This window comes from Pseudopodoces humilis, chromosome 22, assembly GCF_049639895.1.
Source record: "Pseudopodoces humilis isolate 2021_Gansu_Grassland_sample_001 chromosome 22, ASM4963989v1, whole genome shotgun sequence".
NCBI classification, from domain to species: Eukaryota; Metazoa; Chordata; class Aves; order Passeriformes; family Paridae; genus Pseudopodoces; species Pseudopodoces humilis.
Genome location: NC_142221.1, coordinates 1,905,873 through 1,929,584, shown reverse-complemented (window position 1 = coordinate 1,929,584; position 23,712 = coordinate 1,905,873). Strand labels below are relative to the sequence as shown.

At 45.1% G+C, this 23,712-nt stretch overlaps 1 protein-coding gene across 6 annotated transcripts in view; it reads left to right on the top strand.

Moving 5' to 3' along the window:
* The window catches only part of DAB2IP (DAB2 interacting protein), a 160,258-nt gene that overhangs the window by 46,374 nt on the left and 90,172 nt on the right, over positions 1-23,712 (top strand). For all 6 annotated transcript variants that reach the window (XM_088065984.1, XM_014258011.2, XM_014258012.2 and 3 more), the window contains exons 2-3: positions 556-659; positions 18,192-18,310. In XM_088065984.1, coding sequence (XP_087922110.1) covers positions 556-659; positions 18,192-18,310 — 223 coding nt within the window. The remainder of the gene's footprint in view (positions 1-555; positions 660-18,191; positions 18,311-23,712) is intronic.

Below are 23,712 nucleotides of genomic sequence, written 5' to 3'. Positions count from 1 at the left end.
GCAGAGTTGTTCATTTTGCCTTTTCAGCGGCCTCCCTTCCTTGCCAATGGGGAAGGAGGTAAGTATTCCTATCCTCACTTTATATTTTAGCAAAAGCAGGATTTAATGATTTTTTTCCTGGTTCCAAAGCAAATTGCTAGAGGAATTAGAGAGGTAGCTTAAGCATCCTGTGCCTCTAACCCCATTAGCAGTTTCCCCGAGGAGGATCAAATCCACAAGTGCACGAATCTGTACTTTGCATATAATTCTCACTCATCTCAATACAGTTTCTGTTTACTCATCTGCAGACTGGAAATAATGATAATGCCAACCTGTCAGGCATTATCTGAAGCTTACAGTTGTATAAAAAATGCTAATTGTTGAAGGTGAAAGTCTTGCTGATGGAATGTTGTTCCAGGCAGCCCGGGGAAATGCGAGTGGAATCCGTGGGGTTGTCGCGCTGGCTCATTCACAAGGACATCTCGGGGGGAGACACCACATTTTGCACGGCCTGCTGGCTTTCCTGGGCTCCCTGTGCTGCTGGTTTGTAACTGTCCCTTGTTTTGTGTCCCCCAGAGTCCCCCCCGGAGCGCTGTGGGCAGAGGCGCAGCATGCCCAGCGGCATCTCGGAGAAGAACCCCAGCATGGAGCCTGCGGCCACCACGCCCTTCAGGGTCACGGTCAGTGTCTCCCCTCTTCAGTAGTGGGGTCCTCATGAGTGAGAGCCTGGGGGGCTGCCAGAGGGGAAAGGAACCTGCTCACCCTGAGAGAAGTGCTGCTGTGAAACTGGGTGCTTGTTTGTAGGGAAGTGGGGTGCTGATAGATACTGTTAGCAACAAGCAGCTGTCAGATATATCCTGGTAGAGCAGTAGGGTTTGAATGGAGTCTGGAGCTTGGGAGACTTTCCTGGAGAGGTTTCCCAGGTGAGTCCTGGTGCAGTGTATTCCTGGGTGCATTTACCTGTCTGCAGCTGTACAGTGTGTGCTCACACTCCTACAGAGAGAAAATCTCCTCTAGAGGAGCCTGTCATTAACTCACGGGACACCTGCCAAGCTGGGATTGCCCAGAGCCTGGGATCCTGTCCCAGCAGGAGCCTGCAGGAGCCATCCACTCTTTCCATGGCTTCAATCCCCATGCCTTGAGATGTGACTGGTCGTTCACTACCACGACTAACAGTGGTCTCGGTGCTCCATGGGAAGGGCAGTGCTGTGTCTATTGGCAGACAGGAGCAGGGACCCCAGGAATGGGATGTGTCAGTGCTGAGCCCTGGCTGTCACTGCCCAGTGTCAGCACAGTGTGAAGAGTGTGAGCACACACTCCCCTCCCTGCTCCCTGCACACATCAGGTGTCTGGGCTGGCTCTTCTTGCACACAGCTATTTTTCTTCAGAGAACACACAAATAAATGGTCTTGCAGCAGGTTTGCTCCGTGCTCAGGTTTGCTCCAGGTTTTCTCTGCAGGCCACACCTTCTTTACAGACTCAGCTGCTGCTTACCAAACTCAGGGAGGCAGAACCAGAACTTCAAAGGATAGACAATGGTGCAATCTGAAAGAAAATAATCTGAGCACACCCAGTTCACCTGAGAACATTTGCCCTGGTGAATGAGTCATGATTGGAAGTTTGGACAAAGAGTTTATTTTAGTTCTAGAAATTGTTCTTCCAGCCATCAGAACCTATTGATCTCAGTGAATGAGTATCCTTGAACCTTAAACTACTGCTGGTTGGTGAAAATGGCAAAACATGATGGGAAAATCTGGATTCTTTACAGGACAGAGGATTTGGGAATATTTTTCTTAGTGTCCCTGTAGTCAAAGAAAATAAAAAGCTGTTTACTCCTTTCCAATGGCATATATCCTGCTTTTTGGGTTTTTTGAGAAGCTATTCCAGCTTTGAGCAGGTCAGCCCCTGGTGGTGGAACAGCTGTGGGATGCAGTTCCTTGCTTTGAGCAGCTCTGTTACTCAGTGTGGATTAAATAAGGGCAGCCATCACACGGGTAATACATGACATTTGTCTTCTCTGAGTTCAAATCCACCCTCATCTCATTTCTCCCCTGCTCCCCCTCCGAGTGTCACTGCATTAATATGAATGGCTTCATTAGGTACAGTTGGTGCGGCTGCCCAGCCTTCAGCAGATGTCTGACTTTAGAAATATATTCTCCCTCACCTTCCTTCATTAACCAGAGGAACATTAGCAGTCAGTCCACTCCAGCCACTGGGAATAGTAATTAGTGCCTTAGTTTAGTGGTAATGGGATTATTACTTTTGAGCCTGCTGTTGTAGGTTTGGAAATTGTAAGCTTTTCATATTTTACAGCGGATTGTTCTTCCCTGACATCTCCATCCTTCTGCTGTTGAGTCTCCAAGGGCCTGGGAAGCTCAGGAGCCATTGGATTCAGCTATTTGGCAGTGTTGCACTCCCAGTTGCTTTGTTTCATTTCAAAACTAGAGCAAACTAGGGTGGAAATTTGGGAACTTCCCTTGGGACTTCTCTTCCCATACAGAAGTCTGTCAGGCAGGTTACAGATAATTGGGCATTGTGGTTTTTGAAAACAAGAGCTCCTGGTAGTTTTTGAATTATAGAATATAAACCTTGAAAATCAAGTCTTCAGATTTCTATATCTCAATATGTGACTTAACTGTTCTTACCCCCTCTCCTAAAAGAAATTTTTAATGAAGCTTCTTAAACTTGGAAAAATCTCCTGTAGTCCTGGTTATCTCATGCTGTACAAGAATTATTTTCCATGTAAATCCCTCCCTTCACTTCCATGCTCTCAGAGCTCTGTATGAGCTGATGCAGAACGAGAAATTCAAGGCTCCAACCCAAGTGATCCCTGAGCTGAGGTCCCTTGTCCTGAGCCTGCTCTCAGAGCCAAGTGTTCAGATTTTAATCTCCACATCCAGTGGGCAGCTGGCAGCAGCTGGTGACGCTGCAGGGCTGGAGACACCAACGTGTCCCTTCTCTATGGCCGTGCTTAAAGCCTTGCTTTTAGGAGAATCTAGAGAAGCATTTTGCCTCTCTGAGTTGAATCCCAATAGTTTGAGGTGTGAGATGGGTTAAACCTGAAATTTGTGGGGTATTTTGACAAACTCAGGGGCCAGAAGCTGGGAAAATCTGCTGAGTGCCAATGAAATTCCTCTCTGTGCCCACCTTACAGGGAAGTGGTGCAGGGGAGGATTTGCTGAGGCTCAGTGGGGAGGACTCACTCCCATCCCATCAAGCACTGCCATCTATTGACTCCTTCTGTTAGAGCCCAATTTACTTCATTTGCTAGGAAAATATCTCAGGCCAGGCAAAATCCAAATTGCCAAAAAACTTGAGGAAGCATCTGTATTCTGTCTTTTACTAGACAGAATTTAGGATTTCTTTCTCCAACCCTTTAATCCTCAGTTCTAGCATTAATCATTTGCTTTCCAGGAGCACAAAAAACACTTTAGTGCTTCTTCTGCTTGAAGCCACATGGGCTCCAAAAATCCCCCAAAACCACACCAAAACACAGTTTTTCTTCCCCTTGTAACATGAACTTGTTTTCCTGCAGTTTTCCTGCCTGTTTGGACTCGGTACACAGCTGAATTTGCAGTGATCCATCATAAGCTACTCTTACGGCATTCCTCCATCTATCCTGGTTTTAATCCTTGATAAATGAAGTATTAAATACTAATGGCAGTAAATGGAAACTCCTGGAGAGATGAAAGTGAAGAGCCCTTCTGCCATTCCTCTTCACTGAGCATAATCCTAAATAATGGGATCCCAGTTCAAGCTGCTGTGGACAAGATATTGAAGGATTTTTTTTTCCCCCCAAGTTTTTGCATGTGCATAATACACACTCTATTTTCCATTTAATTTTTTTTTTTTTTAAGGCAGTCATGTAAATTATATTATAATGATTTGACTTTGGAGAATTTATGTTCCTGTATTATGTGGAGAGTGGAATGGCACTTCCCTCGGCATGATCACCCCTATTTAATTGAAATGTAATTGTTTACTAAACCATTGCAGCTCAAAAGGAAAATTACTGTCATTTTGGTCTGTGGCTGCATACATTAAAGTGCCCCTTTTGCAGGGATTGAATTTAAAGAGAATAGAAACATTATCACAGATGATATATAAACATAAAGCCATTATCATTAAACTGTCAGCTGCAACTGACTTTGGGCAACCAGCGTTAGTGGCAGCAAGAAATATGGAAATTACTTGGAGAATGTATCTGTCAGTTCAGTCACTGCTTCTGCAATAGGCCATGCTTGGAAGCTTTGGGGTTGTGAACATTTTAGGGATTGGAAGAAAAATGAGGTCATTTGGAGGCTTTGCAGGTATTTCCAGTCTCCCTGGTACTGCTTGGCAGAAATCAGGAGGGCTCATCTGGCCCTCAGAGGGATTTTCAGGTACCCAGCACCCAGACCTTGTACCTTAAGCATCCTTTGTGGATGGATTTCCAGGCTCTCCACAAAGGTGGTTCATTCTTACCACCCTCATTTTCCAGCTGGGAAAATTGAGGGAGGGAAAACTTAACTAACTTAAATTTGATCGTGCTCCAAAGCCCAAAAATACATCCTGAGCTGAATTCCTTCATTTCTAATTCCCAATCCTGGTGTTAACCACTAGCTAAGCTATTCCTAATTACCTCTCTGAAATCCTCCTCAGTTTCAAGAGAATTAAATATTCTCCAAATTGATGCTGTAATGTGAAAATGAGTAAGAGGGTTCCTGGACTCCCAAGTCCTTGTTCTTAGGGCAGAAATGCTTCGACTTTTTTACTTTCTCTGCCAGCACCTCATATTGTCAAATTTCCAATTGCTTGCTATTTGAATTAGAGCCCTCTGCCTTATTTGTCTAAGTCATCTTATTAAAATAAATCTGTGAGTATTTTTGATCTTTAATTTTTTGCTTGTCCTTCATGAGACATGACATAAATTCTAGTTAAGGTATGAAGGATAAATTTCATTTTGAAAAAGGGAATCTTTTTCCCCACTCAATGCTCCCTAGCACAGGGATTGGAAGGTGAATCTGACTAATAAATATAAACATATTTCTAATTCTTTGAGTCTGACCTTGTATCTTGATTATTTTCTAAGTAAATCTGAAATTTCCAGTTGGGGAGTACTGGAAGACAGCATGGTCAGAGATAGGAAGGACTGTCAGATTTCAACACAGAGCTGCAGTCCAAACCACTGAGGATTTATGATGTGCATCAAGCGGGAGACAAGAATGACGGGATAAAAGACATGGTGCTATGACCTGCTTCACTGAAAGGGGCTCAGCAAGGCAGGGTATGGATTTTTTCCCCTTTTGAACTGAGTATGTTCCAGGGAGGTCTCTTTGTCAGAGCCTGCAGCTGTCTGAAGGACAGTTTTAGAGAAAAGAAGAGCATAAGGGCTCATCAACAGCTTAATTCACACACTGAGGCCATTTCTCTATAGAAGTACGAGTGATCCTGTTGTAGTTTTTGTGGGGTTCTGGCCTGCATTTGATTGCTGCCACATGGGGTGGCTGGACAGCAGAGGCTTCCCGGGGCAGGGCTGGCTCTGGTGGGGCAATGAGGAGGGGATGGCAATGACCTGGTGCTGCTCCATCTGGAGGAGGCTTGTGAGGATCCTCACAGTGCCCAGGCAGAGCCCCTGGGTTAACCTGCAGCTTCCACCGAGAGGGAAATGCCACAAAGCAGTGAATTTCTGTGCCCCAGCACCACGGAAATGTGTTCTGGACTAGGACAGGAGCTCACCTTGTCGCTTCCTGTGTGAAGCTTGGGCAGTGCATAAACAGGGAAACTTGTGCTTCTGGGGAAGATAAAGTCAAATACTGTGTAGTTCTTGGGTGGGAAAGCGGAAAACAAATGTTTCAGGAAGTTGCCTGGCTCTGCAGAGGGTCTGAATTGGCACAGTTCCATCGATTTTGTTCAGCTGCTGCAGATGTTTACACTTTCTCAGCCTCTGAGGACACTGGACCGATCCCTCTGGGTTGTGTGAAACCCATGACTCTGAGCAGGGCTCAAGGTCCCAGGGTGAACAGCAGAAAATCCTTGGGACTGGGACAGATTCCTTGTGCCAGGAATGAGAAGGGAAGGAGTGAGAGTGAGAAAGCAGCTCCAAACTCCCTCTCCCCAGAAAGCCTGAGCAAGTTTTTGTGGCTAAACCTGTGCTGTTCTCCCAATTTCATGACTCTCCTCAGATCCCTCCATTCCTCCACTCCTGGGGAAGCAGTGTTGTAGCCAGATGAGAAATACCAACAGCTCCTGTGTGTTTTCATGGAGAGAACCCATGGGAGGAGTATTTAACATTTAGGCAGTAAGTAGGGCTAATAGGAAATGCTAATTCACATTTCATTCTTTTGATCAGTGTATATTGAATGATAATTACAGTGATAGTACTTGGCACTTCTGTAGCACCTTTCATCTGGAGCTGTTAAAGTGTTCTGCCAATCTGAATGAATTCAGGCTTGCAGGCACTGTGGGGTTGCAATTTACCATAATGCCTGAAAATAAATGGTAAACTAAGGCCTGGGAAGATTATACCACTTTTGCTATCATTCAAAATCTGTATGAAGCAGTTGGGGCTATGTAGTAGTGCTGCTGGTCATCTCATAAGAAACAAAACCAACTCAAGGCATCACTCTAGATGGTGAAAGTGGTTTAAACCAGCCAGGTAACTGGCCTTTACTCTCTAAAACAGGTTTGTTTGGCATTTTTTGTGGTAATTTACCAATTCAATATACACTCAGGTGCTCTGGTGTATTTTTGTTTGAATTCCCCCCACAAAGACAGAGAAACAATCTCAGATTCTCCCTGGATTTTTCAGCAACATACTTGGATCCATATCCATTCTTTAGAGATTTCCATCTCCAAAGGTTGATTTGAACAGAAATGTTCTTTTCAAAGCTACTATAAGAAAAAAACTGATAGTTTTTCAGTCTCTTCCCAGGAAGCCCAAGTGCAAACAGCCTGGACTAATTGATAGGCTGTAGGGAGGCAAGTGGACCTGACTGGTTTCATTTCTATGGAGTGAATGAAAGGCAGAAAGTAAACAAACAAAAGCTTCAATTTGTTTAAACCTCTGGGCACTGAAAACTCTCACATTGCTGGTAGCACAGAGAAAAGAGGGCCATTAGAATATCCAACATGACAGTGTCCCTTTAATTTGTTTCTGGGTCACAGATAAAGAATTGTCCTGCAGATATGAAAGGTAGGATAATAAACACATTCCATTCCCCCTCTTTCAGTAGCACTGACATTGTGCTTTCAGAAAACAAGTCAAAGCGTGGAAAGTATTATCTGAATCTCCTGGAGACTGGAGCATGAGTGCCCATTGCATCAGGACCTTCATCTCTGAACTTCATTCACTGGGGATTTGTACTGCTTTAGCTCAGGGATATTCAGTATTTGCTTAAATACTGAATTCATTGCACTGCAATTCATAGAAATCTGTGTCATTGCCACAGTTCACCCTTGAGCAGTTTTCACTACGTGTCTACCAAGTTTTGTTTTTGAAGCAGATTTTTTCTCTAGTTCAGACTAAACACTTCTCCTTAATTGCCAGAACATATTTTGAGCCATAATTTCTTGGTCTTTCACTGCAGATGGTTCACATGGCACCTGTGGACTTTGGTAATAATGAGGTAATAATGGTAATAATTATTACCAATAATTTGGTAATAACGAAGAATTTGGTAATAATTTCCTGTGCCAGGAAATCGTGGGAGAGATGCCCCATCCCAGCTGGCAGCGATCTCGTCTGTGTTGTTCATCCCATGGAAGTGGCTGAGCTTCAGCAGATATAGAGGAGCTTATGGCCCTTGATTGTTTGGAAGTTGTTTTGGAGGTTTCTTCTTCTCCTCCAAATCCACACGCTGCCTCGTGTGAGGCTGTTTCTCCAGGTGGTGACACTGTTGTTCCAAACCAAGTGCAGCTGCTTGGAACAGCAGGTCTGCTTCCGTTCTCTCCTGGTGATTGCATGGACTCAGGACATTGCAGCTAAAGAACTTTGGTTCCTGGCTCTGGGTGGAGCACACATGGGAAGATGACATTGATTCGTAGATACTTTTTTTCAAACTTTAGTTGCCATGGAAACAAGATTCCCTTTCTCCTCCATGCTGTCACTTTTCCTCAGCACTGCACTCTGATAAGCAATAGGCTGTGTTTGTCCTCCCCACACTCTTTTTCCCAGTGATATTCATGGCTCAGGCATCAAGGATAATTTGAGAGAGCTGGGGAAGCTCTGCTGCTTTTCCTGAGGTGTTCAGGTGTTCCCAGGCCTGGCGCTCTGCCAGAAACTTTCTTGTCTTTATCTTCCTCCATAATTACAGTGGATCATATCTTCCCTGCAACATTTTTCAAAGCACCAAGGAAATTAGCTCCAGAACTAATCATGTCTTTATTTCCTGAATGGCTCCGTGTAGTTCCCTACACAGCTCTGCAGAATGGGATTCACCCTGAGCAGCGTAACCTGTCCCTGTCCCTGCCCTTGTCCCCTCCCTTCATTCCTGCCTTTTGCAGGAATTGGAGATCATCTCCATGGCATTCCCATGATGGCACAGCCTGGCCTGACTGGAGCACATCATTAAGGTTATTTTACCTGACTAAACTCAAGGTTAATTTCCTTTCCATTTCCCAAGGGGTCCCATGGAAAAGGTGAGGGGTGATGGGGATGGGCTGCTCCTGGCCAGAGGCTATTCAGACACAAGAAGAATTAAACTTTTGCTGTTCTTAGGGGGTGGAGGAGGAGACCTTCATATCCCTTCCTGGGAAACAAGGGAGTGTCCCAGCTGGTGTGGCCCTGGCTATGGCTGAGGGACACATGCTGGCCTTGCCCTCGGGCCCTCTGGAAACAAAACCTTCTTTGATAATTAGCAACCAAGTCAAAAATAGTTAAGGAATAAGCAAATGACACTTAAATCTGCCTGATAGAATTGAAATTTCCTGCAGGGTGACAAAGTTCTGCTTTAAAGACTGTAAATCCACTGCTAATAATTAGGCAAGAAATAGTCACTGCTATGACCCAAAAATAGGATCTGTCACTTGCAATGTCTGTCTTATTATTTTGAGGGATAAACCAGCAGTGAACTTAATTTTTGCCTCCAGTTCCTGAGGGATATTCTTTTTGGTTTATATCTTTCAGTGTGAGTGTTTTAAGAGAATTGTCAGTTGTGCTGCCTCACATCACCTTCCTCAGCACCTCAGCCCAAAATCAGACACAAAGCATGAGCTGAGGAGGGAAAGAAAAGGAGTAAAGGTGGAGAAAAAGAGCGGGGAGTAGTCTTGCCTTGGTTTTCATTTCTCTCTGAGCTTTCTTAATCAAAAAGCTCTCTGATCTGTGTGTCCTGAAGGATGGAGAAATCATGAAAGCCAGGCTGGTACTCTTGGAAATGTCACATGTGCTTTTTATTTATCCTTCCATTGTAATTTTTCTCCCTTTTTCCAAAGCTGTAAGTAGGAGGTGAATCAAACTGAAATAGTCATTTTCATAAATTCTGATATGAGGATAAATGAACTTCATCTTCAGTATTTGCACAATGTCTGGGAAGTGAGTTGTCTAGGGAGGTAGATAGGGGAAATGCAGGGCTGATGTATCATCTGAATTCCAGTTGGTATTCCCCACACCTTCACAAAATTGAGCATTTTTTGTTTGATTGCAGCTGTAATTATTGCTGAATACAAATGTTCCAATTTAAGTGGCAGAAATGTGGGGAAAGTCTTTGAAGCCAAGAGCATCTGCCTGGAACATGAGTTTCATATTTGAATGAATAACTTTTACTGCAAAATTACACAATGAATCCCTACATTCAAAAGATAATAATATTTTTTTTACTCTAAACACATCATCTACCAACTGCTTTTTAAAATTTATTGGCCTGGCAGCTGGCTTTGTAGAAAATGTGTTACTAAAAGCACACAAGGTTTGTCAGAGAAAATGAGGCAGCTTGGTGTTGATACCTTCCTGTAGATTTAGAGCTGGCCATCAATATTATGGAAAATGAGATTCTCTTTTCCAGCATTTGCTCTGCCCCAGAGGTTTCAGGTGGAAGTGAGCAGGGAGGTGCCTGACACAGCAGGACATCAAAGTAGGGAAAGCAGGGATAAAACACACTCATGAACCAGTTTACTCTGCATCATACCCAAAGGTGGACTTTAAAAGGGAGCAGTAATGTAAAGAGGTTTATGGAGATGGTTTTCTCCTCTCCCCTGTGTGTTTATTGCTCCTCCTGGCGAGCTCTGATACCTGTTTTACCAGGAGCGATGTATTTGGATGGTTGGAGGGCTGGTTTAGGAGTGAGCACTTGAGAAGTAATCCTGGCTTTGCAGCTTATCTGGGGACAGTCAGTGTAGCAAATCACTTGGACAGCTCTGCCTTCACCCCCTCCCTCTGTGCCCTGCCAAACCCTCTGTTCTGACAGCATCTCCTACCTGCTCTCCCACCTCCTCGAGCCTGCCCTCGTTTCTCCCTCCTTGGACAGTAAGCTTGTTGAAGCATGGATCTGCCTGGGGACTGCCTTTTAAAAAGGCATATTTTCATTTCTGAGATTGAGAAGGAATTAAATTAATCTGCTTTATATGAAAAAAACACTTTTTTTTCCTGAAACAGAAGGGCACATTGGTTGATGCCAACTATTCCTAGACAGGTTTTGTACCTGGTGTAACTGTACTGAGCCCAGGGGTCAGTGACCTACAGAAATTGTTCCAAAGTGCAGCTCTTGAAAGCTCCTGAGCTCCTTAGCCCTTGACAAAACCCCAAGGGAGCTGGATCAGGATGTTTCAGAGTTTTGGATACAGCAGTTTGTCCTCTGGGTTGGGGGGACTTCATTGTCCCTGTTAAATAAGGAAACTGCTCCATCCCACTGAAATCCTCCTGCAGGTGCCATCCTTGCCCGGGTCAGGCTGTCCCCAGTCCTGCTCTCTTTGGGTGAATCACTAGGTTTGCTCTTCAAGGTTACTTGCATTCTCCCTGTGTCTCTGTTTCTGCATATTTCATCCCTGATTGCTCAATTACCCTTCTTCTACCTTCCCAAGGATTATTTATCTGTCTTGTTGGGATGTGAAATGTTGACAGTATGATAATTATGGAGCTGGGAACAAATAATCCAGAGTAGTGTGGGTTTGTTTTAATAGGAGAACAAAAGAATCCAAATTGGAAAACCAGGTGATCCCTGAGTAACAACAACTGTCAAAGCGTGGTTGTCATCTGGATTTCTTCCTGACACTTGAATTCTTTCATCCTTTATTAATGTCCCACCTGTTCCCTGTCCATGTTCCATGGGAGTCATAAGTGCTAATTGGAGAATCCAGACCCAGACTTCCCAAGGTTCCTGTTACTTTACCAAAGGCTGGGAAGGGAATCTTCCCAGAACAGAAAAGGAACAGAGTGAAATTTTACAAAGAAGCAATTAGCTGAAAATATCAGGGAGAATGTCCTGAGCTGAGAGCTGCCAGTCCATGTAATTCTTTCTCCAGGGCAGTGGTAGAAGACCCTGTGACCAAGGCAGTTTCAACAGGATGCGTAAAATCTTTATGAAAATGGAGCTCAAGCAGCAATCCTTTATTGGCCAGAGGTGGGAAAGGGATGAGATGTTGTGTGTTAATGTGTTCTGTTACTGCTGCTTCTCTGTGATTTGCTGATATTCACATGTGTGAGATTTGCCATATTCATAATTAACCCCCAGTGCTTCTCATTTGATGTAATTCCAGCTTTCCTGACCTGGCCAGACCCACACTGTCCCCTGGGTGACCTGGGGGACATCAGTGCATCTTCATCTGATTTTTCAGATGGGCTGAGCGGAGTGTTTGCAATGTCACTGCAGATCTGATTCATCTCTGGCCGTGGCAGGGCAGTGTTGCTAAGCAGCACTTACAACATGAGCTGCTTCTCCCATTCCAGGGCTGCTTCATGGCCTGGCTCCAGACAGCCCTCTCACCATCCTAAGTGCTGGATCTCCGTGTTTATCCTTCAACAAGAGCACAAGTCTGACCAAGTCTGACCACAGCGTGTGGAGCAGCAGGGTTGAAGTCTTTCTTGCCAGTTCCATCTGGCCACGCAATGGGTTTGCAGCTATTTTGTCATTCCTTTGGGGTTTAGCCTAATTCCAAGCCACTTCTGTCTCAGAGGGGCTTTCCTCACCCCTTTAGAATGAAGTCTCAGGGTAACATCAGTCAGAGCAAGTGGTGGTTCCTTGCTCCTAGTGAGACATCAGGAGAGGTTTAGATGAGATATTAGGAAGAATTTCTTCATGGAAAGGATTGTCCAGTGTTGGAACAACTGCCCAGGGAATGGTAGAGTCACCATTCCTGGAGGTGGCACCTGGGGACGTGGTTCAGTGGTGAACAGGGTGGTGGTGCTGGGTTGATAGCTGGACTATGGTGATATTAAAGGTCTTTTTCAACCTTAAAAATTCCATGATTGTCTGATCTGCTTCTGCCCCTAGGGCTCACAGGGTGACTGGGAACAGTCCTGAGATTCATCAAATTAAATGGAGCAAGAGTCACTGAGGGACTTTGCACCCACATGAACAAAGGCATGGGTTCAGAAGGAGAACACACATTAATCTGTGGTGCATTTCTAGGCCCAGAGAGGATAAACTCTTCTGGTTTTCATTTGAAGTTCACATCTCTCCTGCTCTGCAGACTTTGGGAAACTTTCGCTCTCCTTTTCCTTTTCCCTGGGATTGCATTGAGCAAATCTTTAGAGCAAGCTGGGCTTTGCCATGTAAACAGAATTTGGAGGTGTTGGTTGATAAACTTGCAGAAGTATCATTTCCTAATTTTTCTGTGGGTTTCTCATAAATTTGGGGGTGTCTTCAGCCTCAAGGTTGATGCTTTCTTGCCTCCCATGTGCCCAAGTTCAAAACAGCCCCTGTACAGGCCTCGTTTATCCTGGAAATGCACTTTTTTGGGGAAGGGAATTCCATAGGGGCCGTGTGCTCGGTCACCTCAACAGAGCCCTTCATCACACCTGACAGGAGCAGAGCTGCAGGACAGCAAAGCAACTTATAACTCCAAAGTTCAAATCAAAAAGAGCTGACAGAAATAAATGATATATGAAGTGTTTGAGGGGCTACAGACACTTCCAGCCCTGTGCTTCTACCACTGAACAAATGAAAAATATTTGATCCATAAAGGTCAGTGCTTTACAGAAATTCCCCTCCTGTCCTGCTTCACTGCCAGGGACCACTTGGGGGATTATTTCTGTCCTTGGGCTTCCAAGAGACACAAATGGTGCCTGAACTCACCCTCAGGGTTGTTTTGGGCTCTGCATTCTTGAGGTAGCTCAATGCAGTCGTGTTCTAGAGAGAGAAAGGTAAAAATGTGCACTTAGATGTCTTTGCATAGTCAGAAGCAGCATCAGATGCTCCCCAAAAAAGGTTTCTCTTTTATTTTGAAAGCTAAGACTAACATTGGTAATTGTAGAAATGGGTAAACTCACTTGTTTGGAACATTTATGGCTATAAAAGGATGCTTAGTGTTGGCACAGCTCTACTTGTTTCACAAATACAAATATTAATTATCCATTCAGTGGAGCCTCAATAAGAGGATATTTCCATGTGCTGTGCAGGAGGAGAAAAAAACCCAAACTAATTCCAGAATTAAATTAAGTTTAATATAAAAAAATAAAAACTGTAAATCCCAGAATAAGGATGAGTCTGGTGGAAAAGATTTACTCCCAGTTTTAAACCTTATCCCTGACATAGCAGAACACATGGAGACCTGGGCTGAAAGGCTGCATTGCACACTTGTACTCACAGCAAACACTTATTTATAGCAGTTTCCTTATTATGAGTAGTGAAAAAATTCCTGATGTCCTCCCATGTCCCCCAGAGTTGAGATTTGCTTGAACTAAAACAAAAAGATGTGGAAGAACTATAAAAATAAACCCATCTGTTCAGTATTCTTGTGATCTGCCTTTGTAGGGGTTGTTCTGTGTGGGTTTGGGGTGAGAAGCCAGGGTTGTGTCTGTGCTCCTGTCTGACCAGTGCTCCCCAGTGCTCTCCCAGTGCTCCCCAGTGCTCTCCCAGTGCCCTTCTAGTGCCTCCCAGTGCCCTCCCAGTGCCCCCCAGTGCCTCCCAGTGCCCTCCCAGTGCTCTCCCAGTGCCCTCCCAGTGCCTCCCAGTGCCCCAAGCCAGACCTCACACTGCCCCAGCCTCTCCCTATTTTCCTGGCTTAAAGAATATGAAGAGCTGCCAGGACTCTTCCAAAGAAAGCTGCTCATGAGGCATCCAGCCTGATTTATTGATATATCATTTTATAAATTTTATCTCTATTGTGTTTCCATGGTGCTGAATTTTTACCTTTATAACTTTATCGTGTGGGTTCACTGTGAGTGAACATTATTGGTGTGGGAGTCAGCTCCAGACACAAGACTTGCATCATTACTTTATGTTTAATAAAACAGGAGCTCCAGATTTTGCTGTCATTAACACTCTGCTCAGTTTTGTCCCCCTCCCTTTTTCTCTCTCCTTTCTGGTTTTTTTCGTGTTGCCCCAGGGCGTGTGGAATTCTACAGTTCCTGCATCTCAAAGGCATATGGTGCTGCTGGGTTTGCACATATGCTTTAAAAGTATTATAATACCAAAAATATTCAAACATTGTAATAGAATATAAGATTATATCCAGGTTCTAGCGTAATTGAAAATGCCAAATTTGATAAGGGAGAAAAATTTAAATGAGAGTCCCACCTTCCTCGATCTGCAGTGAGATGATGGCATTGGATTTTGGGTTTGTCAAATATGTAATAAAAGAGCCCAAATCACAGCAGATTTAATTGTGCTGTTTTGAATTGTGCCGTCCTGTTTTAGCTGAAGTTACTGTGCTTGTGATTAAGCCGTTCCTCGAAAGGATTTGTTTTGTTTTCTTCTGCCTTCATTCTTTGTGTCTTACAATGTGTTCAGTCAGCTCTTGTGATTAGAGAGATTGCACTCCGGGCTTGGAGATGTCAGAGGCAAAACAGCAGAAACAAAGCAAGAAAAGCAACGCTCTTGCACTTGGAAAGTGCAATTGGTGCTCAGTGGAAGCTCTGCGTGCTCCCGGAGAAGCTGTGGCTGCCCCTGGATCCCTGGGAGTGTCCCAGGCCAGGTTTGGGACGCACCCAGGACGGGGCTTGGAGCAGCCTGGGACAGTGGGAGGTGTCCCTGCCATGGCTGGGGTGGCACTGGGTGCTGTTTAAGGTCCTCCCAACCCAAACCACTCTAGGATTCCATGGTTCACCCTCCTTTCTTGCCAGGCTCAATGAATTCTGTGCCACATTGCTCTGTGGGCTTTCAGGGTTTGCATGGGGCCATATTCCTGACCACTGTGATTGTCTCTAAAGACCCTAAAAGATCTCCTCTTGCTCAGACCTTAGGCTGTGCAGGGATGAGTTTCTACAGCTGGTACCTCTGCCTCCATTGTAAAGGATATTTCATGATTTATTCTAGCTGAAGGGATCCTTGGGCACTGCAGATTTCTATTTTTTGTCATTTCATAGAGACTATTAACTTCTGAATGAAACCTTTCTCAGTTACTAGTTTAATCTTTGCTAAGATATTTTTACTGGTGGTGAATGCTGCCCACACACAGGAAGACACAATTCTGCCCTAGACATCTCTCAATATAAACTTAAAAGTGTATAAAGAACATGCATGCAAAGGGCAGCGCTTTAATTGCTGGAACTGCCAAGAATGCAGCTCAGCTAGAGGAGCAGGCAATGCTCAGAGGGTGGGATTAGCCTTGTTTGTCTGGAGATCAGAATCAAATGTTGTTTAAAGTCATAAATGAAGAAGAAATGCATCATGTCCTTATGATCTCACTAGGAAAGCTCGGCGGTCACACCCCAGGTCAGAATCTCTCTCTTGTATTTTCACAGACAAATTTCTGCCTTTTTTTCTTACCCCACCTAAAAATTACAGAAGGTATTAATTCACACATTAGGCTTTCTGATCTCTGGTGTGCACTATGGAGGTGCAAAGTATCACTCTAGCAGCATAATTTATCAGCATTAAAATCTCTGACATCTCATTCTCCCAAGGAAGCTGGCAATGAAAACGGAAAATGGCTCTGTGTGATTTCCTTCTGGTGGCAACAAATGTAAAAACAATGGGAAACAGAAGGAAAGTAATGTCTTGCTGCAACCCTAAATTCTAATTTCCAAATCCTGCACGAATCATGGAACAGTTGTGGAGATGTGGAATATACAATTGAGGAAGAAAAATGTCACCATTGCCTGCAGAAGGCATTTGGGTTTCTCCTTGTCAGTGCCCTGTCCAAAGTTCAAAGCTATTTCTGGATTGAAGAAGGGGCTGGATAAAATGAGGACATATTTGTGGGTGGGCTGGCAGTGATTAAGGAACTCCAATCTCTCGTTCCTGAGCCAGAACCTTCTCACCAGAGGAGTTTAGGGCAATGTCAGGTGTTTGGCCAGTTGTGTATTTTCCCTTCACAGCAAATATTGGCCAGTGTCCATTGCAGGCAACGAGAGCCCAGTCCAGTCAGAGGAACAAGAGCATGGAGAGTTGATAGGATGAGTGTGGGGCTGATACCACACTGATACCAGGAGTAGGAGGCTGATACCACACTGATACCAGGAGTAGGAGGCTGGATAAGGTCTGAGTACCAAGGGAAACATCTTAACAATGCTCTAGATAATGCAAATCCTCAAATTTTCTTCTCACAGACATGTTTCTCTATAGTACAAAATTCTCTAAAGGTATTTCTCAGGGACAGAACCCTTTTGAAAAGGCTTTTGTTATCTCACAGGTTGGCTTTGTGCAGTATGACAGAGTGTACAATGTGATGGCCTGTGTTTTATACCTCCTGCTATTTCAGTCATACAAATAGCTCCTGGAGAAACATTCACTCCACACAAATGCATATTACATACCTCGTTTGTAAGTAAAGTGGCACTTAATAAATGTGGAACACCTTTGGTTATCAAGATGTTTGAAATTCTTGGTGCACTTACGAACAGGAAAGTCACTTCCATAACAAGAGCCACACAGAGTGCCCAGGGAGATTTTGCAGCTTGAGAAAGACATAATGTGAGCCATGAATATCCGAGGTGGGGAAGGAGTGTTTAAATGGCATGAACAAATGACAGGCTCCATAGAAGTTAGACTGTGATTATTGCCCTGCAAGATATATTAAAGGTATTCATTTATAAAAGTGAGCTGCTAAGGATCTATTCCCATGTGTTGAGTGGAGAAACTCCTGAGGCTCCTGCCTGGAGCAGGGGTTGCACTGTGGGCAGGGCTGGGATGCTGCTCTGGTATTCTCACACCTCCTCACGCGTGTCAGAAGCTGTGCTTGATCCGTGGACGCCTTCCCCCTTTCCTGGGGCTGGGGAAGGAAAGCAGCGTGTGCAGAGCCTCAGGTTCTGTGGGGATTTGCTGAGTTGTTTATGTGGAGCTGATCTGTTTCTTTACTGTGATGCTCCATAGAAGGAACACGCCTTCAGGCTTCACCCCAAAATCCTGGTTTCTCTTTAAAATGCCCCCCGCTTTCTCTGGCCAAAGTGTTTGACCCTCTCGCACCATTCTCATACGCTGTAGCTGCTGGCCAGCACAGTAATATTATACTTTTAGTGCCTTATTTAGCGGAGAAATTAAATGTAATGTTCAGATTATGTAGAACATTAACTCCTAACAATAAGCAAATAACACATTAGAAGCTTTGCTGTTAAATCGTTTGGTGCTGGCTCTGCTGTGGAGCTCTCCAGGAGCCGTGACTTTTGTTCCGCGAGGGAGGAGGCTCGGCGGAGAAGGAACGAGCCGGGCTCTCTGTCCTCTCTAAGGTGGTGCCCGTGCCCCGAGCGCACAGGCGGTGTTAGGACGAGCTTTACGGAGCTCCATCCATGTAGCCGAAACACCTGAGCCCGGCTGTGCCGGCCATGGCCGCGAGTCCCGGCGGCTCGGAGCAGGTACCGGGGCCGTGCCCGGCTCGGCGGGGGAGGCGTCTGGGCTGGGGCTGCCGGACCCTCGGCCAGCCCCCGCTCCCGTCAGGAGCTGCGATGTGCCAGTCTCGTCTTTCAGACGGGATTTTTATGGGAGCTGATGGTTGCCAGGGCAACAGAGGCTTCGGGGAGTCTCGCGCGCCGCAGCCCCGGCCTGGGAGCGCCGGGAGCAGATGTTGGCTGACGCCAGGCGCTGCCAGCGCTGCTCATGCGGGAGCTGCCGAGGACGCCGTGCCCGGCTGCACGGGCGGCTCCGCTCCCGCTCCCCGCTCCCCTCTGCCTTGTAATTTAGTATTCTTGTCTCACCCCACAGGGGTTCCTCAGCCGTCGGCTTAAAGGCTCCATCAAAAGGACAAAGAGCCAACCGAAGCTCGATAGGAACAGCAGCTTCCGGCACATTTTACCTGGCTTCAGGAGTGTGGACCATGAAAGGTAAGGGGACGTTTCGCGGAGGGTGTGGGAGAGAGAAGGAGGATATTGATTTTTCCAGCGCTTGTGAAGATCTTGCTTGTCTTATTCAGAGCAAGGACTGCATCTCTGATAGAAGTAGACTCGGTTAATTGCAAGAGGGGTAGTTTTAATTTGTTGCTGAGGGTACGGTGCAAGCCCTCCCTTTTCAGGTTAAATTCCAGGTGCAGAGAAGCCTGACTGCTCTGCTTCCTCTTCCCCAATAAATCCTAAATTGATGCACCAGCATATAAATAGCACAGAGATGCAGCAGCCAGAGCCGACTGATGCAGGTGAGGGAGGGAGGGAGGGATGCTCCCGCACTGGACTGCACCGATCACTACTGGGTTCCACACGGTAGGAACAATACCGTGGAACAATAACAACCATAATCTCCCCAAATCCCTCTCTCCCCCTCTCACACATCCGGCTCCATCCCGCAGTTGTCTGCCGTCATTACACGGAGATGGAGCCTCGGCGTGTGGCCGGAGCTGCTGCTTCTGCCTGAGCCATGACAGGAGCTCAGTCCAGGAGGGATGTGTTGCAGGGAATGTGCAGATGGATCTGATAAAGCATTTCACGTGGGATGGCCAGTACTGGAGCAAACTGAGAGTAAAATAGAAGAGAAATGAGATCTTTGAGATTCTTCAGCTGGTTAGAAAGTAGAGCAGCTCTTTAGTGGATTTGTGTGTATTTATGTCTGTGTAGATTTGTGTTAGTGTGAGCTTCAGACAGGCACCGCTCGAGGTAAATTCATGTGTAAATTCACATGCAGATCAAGGTCATGCTTGGGGAAGACAGGTTCATTTACCAACCACAACCCAGTGGTTTCTTCCAAAAGGAAGATCTTTCAACCTTACATAAATCATTTTGGGGAGTGACAGAAATATTGAAGTGCCAAGCAAAGTCTGTGTCTGAAAATTCCGCCAGGCTGGACATACCGTGATGTAACCAGTTCAGAGCAGTTTAATACACCAGGATGGTACTTGAGAACCCATTGAGTAAATACTTCACTTTGAAAAGCAATGACAACTTACTTTGTTTTAGCTGTACTTATTCATTGGAGCTTTTGAAGCTCACAAACAACAATTGTCAATCTGGATTTTACCTGACCTATTGCAGCCTCCTAAGCTTTTCCGTTCTGGATTGTGAAGTGAAGTGATTGTGCTGGTTAGTGCCGAGTAAGATTTCAGGTATTACTCTCTGGGCAGGCAGAGTTGATTTGATTCCTGTGCTGCAGTTTTCCCAAACGCTCGAAGTAGGGCACTGTGTTCCAGAGGGAAGCGAGCGGAGCCGGGTGGCCGGGAATGTGCCTACGGTGCTGCTGCTTTGCTCAAAGAACAGGCAGATTAGGCAAGGTTTCCCTTCTACCTGGATGAGTTTTGTTTCATTCTGTGACTTGGCAGGATAGCACTTGGGAATTAACTGTTCTGGCCAGCCCTGTAGCCAGAGTCATTTTCCCAAATTAAGCCTTGTAATTTCCCTGCCCTCCCAGCACAGCAGCCCTGGGAGCTGGCTGGGCTTCCTGAGACCCAGATGTACTGCAACTTCTCCTTAAAGAGACTCAGGGAATCCGAGTCACATTTGCAGCATAGAGCTTAAAGGGTGTCTTAGAGGAGAGTTGGCACTTGGCAGCCTCAAATAACCAAGGATTTGCTTATATGAGTACGAGAAACTGAAAATGAATGCTACCTTCATGATACCTTCATGATACCTAGAGATAGACCTTCTGTTAGGCAGGCATCTCTCAACAATGCACTTCTTCTGTGATACACAGACATCCCTGAGCTGCAGGACACTGAGACTCAGAGGCTTTTGACAGCAGGCTCTTAGTCCCTCGCTGCCATCGCAGTGTCAGATCTGTCAGGTGAGCAGGGGTCCTCTGCAGGAGAGCTTGGCCTTAGGGACTGTTGCTCTCAGAGAGGTGAAAGCAAAGCAGCAGCTGGGTCTCTCAGTCATGCAGCGAGGCTTTGGTTACAGAAGATAATTTTATCTTTCTGAACATTCCCATCCCATTGTATGTGCACAATGTGTATGAAAGAGCTCAGGTCTTTCAGATCATTCTCATGCATTTGCTGCTGTGCTTGTCTTGCTTGTAATCCAAGAACTGTTTCAGAGAAGCATTTGGTATTGGAATATTCGCCTCTAAAATATTTGATTCTTGACTCCATCTTGTATCGAAGCTGATTGTTCAGGAGCCACTCCTCTGCTCGTGGAAGTCACCATTGTAACAGTGCTCTGGAGCGTGGGCCAATTTTTGTGGGAATGCCATTGCAAAAATGAATAGTGCAGTAAATGCAGTCAAAACACTCCAGGTTGAAATACTGAGCTACAGTAGATGCTAAATACTTCTGTTACTTGGCTTCTTTGTATCTAAATTGGGACTGTTCCTGCCTTTTAATTCCTTTATTTTTCCCTTCCTTGTTTGCCTTCCATGTCCTGTTTATCCTGCAGATGAATTTATGAAATACATGAACTGTGCACATGCATGTTCAGACAGATAATGACACGGATGTGGCTTGTGTGGGGGGCAGAGAATGTAAACAAATACATTTCACTAAATTACTGTGGGGTTCACGTGGATGGATTTGGCCAAATTTTGCCACTCTTGCACACGCTGGGTTTTTTCCTGTTACAGTAACAGTAATATGATTATTGGTAGTAAAAGAAGCAAAATCAGAGCAAGTGTAACTCACCTTCTGTATGAGAGGTGCATTAATATGGTACAATCAGAGTATGTAAATATGAGATCTAAAGGAAGATTGTGGAATGAGTGTTCCTTTCAATTTGGTGGCTGGTCATACTGCTTGTTAGAGCTAAAAAGGGTTCCAAAAAGTGGCTTTTTGCTAACAATGTCTCCTGCCTCCTGATTTATTACAGCAGCTCACTAAGTTTTTATCATGGAGTGCTGAATGCTTGGCTTTGTAGTGGCCTCTGGAATCAGCCACAAATCAAGCATTTGGCAGATGGATTTTTCTTAATTGGACCCACATTTCTCCTACAAAATCTGTGATGGAGAAAATTTCTGGGTTGGACATGGAGCACAGGGAGGAGAGGCAGAGAAGGGAGAGAAGGTTGTTCTGCTGCAGTTGTTAATTATTGGTGGGGGTGTATTGCTGATGCTTTACTTGTAGTGATTTTACACCAGCACTGAGAGGGCAGGGCCACAGTATCACTGTGCTTTCAGATTGTCTTGATTTGGTGAAAAATGGGTGCTCTGGGTAACTCTGTGTTCTGATGGAATCTCTGAACTGATCATTGCTGGAGACACCTTTCCTCAGCTTACCTAGAATCCATTTAATGCTACGGGATTACCAACATTTGTGATTGTTTTGCAAAGTTTTTTGTTTCGTTTTTTATAATTCCAGGAGATAACATTCTATTTAAGCTTTTATTGGCACTACAAAAGCCTGAGCATATGGTTGATTGTTAAATGAGCCTCAGCCTTGGAAAGGGTACAGCCCTGCATTAATAACAGCAGCAACTTGCACTACTGAGACTTCCTCTTTCAACTCCTTTTTGTCTTTAGCTCATCCAAAATTTTTGCTTCTAATCCCCAGAGGGAAGAGGAATTGTACAAATCATGTACTGGAGCACATTTATTTCCTACTGTAGTGCCCATGCTGTCTGTTGTAGGAGCTTTCCATGTGCACAAAGCTTATTTTGGTGCACCAGGAACTGATGAACATCTGTGCTCCTGCAGCAAACTTAGTTTGGGAGTTCTTGGAGATCTAATTTGTTTATTCCCAACAAACCTGACATGCCAAATATTTTTAGGCATGATGAAATTGGTTAAGTTTGATGAGAACCTGGTGAGTGCTGCATGGTGAAGAATGAAGAAGTTGCTCAATTTCCTCTGGAATTGGAAAGAGGAATGACTCATCCTGCAGAAGTAGGACACTGGCAGACCCCAGAACCACAGAGGGCTTTCAGATCTGTGTGATCAAGTGCTGGAAAGCTGCTTCCTCTTCTGGCTCCTGCTGAAATGGTTTTATCCAGGGAAGCTGGCTGAGTAGGGAAACCTACACCAGAGGGGACCCCTGGAAGGGTGGCACTGACACCGCTCTACTGACAGCCAGGCTCTGCCTTTGATTGCCATGAAGATATTGAGGAAACCCTGCAGTTTGTGTAGGGGAACCATCCAGCTCCATCAGCTGTGACTGAAATGCAGAATAAAACATCTTGCACAGCCAGGAGCATCCAGCAGTCACTCGTGTGACATTCCATGTCATTCATGCCGGGGGTGGTGCCCGTCCCCATTTCCCTCCTCCATCAACAGATTTTAGCATAAAAATCAAGATTCAAGGACAGGCTCAGAATTCAGACTGGCCACATGCAGTACCTGCATTTATACCAAGGTCCTGGAATAAGCAAATCAGCCTTTTAATGGGGTTCCTTTGCAAAATATTTCTTGAACCAGAAAGTTAATTACTGATCTCTAATTAGTGGCTGGATTAAGAGGCTAGAGTGAAATCAGAGAGAGCTGCTTTGAAGGAGAGATGCAGGAAGAAATTACCATTTCTCTCCATAAACTGTGATGTTCCCCATCTTCTTCTCATGGTATCAGGAAGTTTTGACATTTTTAAAAGGAGAATGTTGTTAATGGAAAGAGGGCATTTTCTGGGAGGCGTTGAAAGAATGGTAATTTAATAACTCCAGGAGGGACAGAGATGGATTGAAAGCAATGTGGGGCCTTTCAGCTTTTCCCAAAGCAGCAGCAAGGTCCCAACTGTTCCTCCTGTTAATTTGACTTTTGGAGATACCTGTGAACTTGTATCAGAAGCTGCCTGAGGTAAATGCATTCCCCATTCTCAAAGGGTACAGAAGCACTTCCTTTATCCTGCTCATCCAAAGCAACTCCCTAACTGATCAGGGGGTCACGCCTAAAGCTTTCAGTAAAGACTGTATTAGCTCCTGGTAATTCATCAAGTCATAATAAATGTCAGGGGACAGGCTAAGAGGCTGGAATGGTTTTCAAAGAGTCATAGAATCATGGCAGAATTTTCACAGCCTTTTTCCCAGTTCTGCACTCGCTGGTTCCTGACAGCCCCGTGCCCCACGGGGTGCAGCCGGCGCTGTTGACTCGACGCGGAGTCACGGAGCAAAATTAGAAAATCCTTCCTGCTCCGGCATATGCAGCACTGCTGGGATAATTGGCTTCATGCATCTTACAATTAGCTTGCAAAAATATGTTTTGCATCCCTGACCTTTTCTCTATACGCAAGGCCATTGTTTCCCTGTCCTGCTTAATTACAAAATAGAGCGTTGTGTGAGGAGAGAGATGACATCGTTGGATCGTCGGCTCTAATTTGACGAGACATCGTAATGGGGAGTTTTCATACCGAGGGCACTGAATTAGTGTAGTGTGAAGCCACATTTCTGCAAAC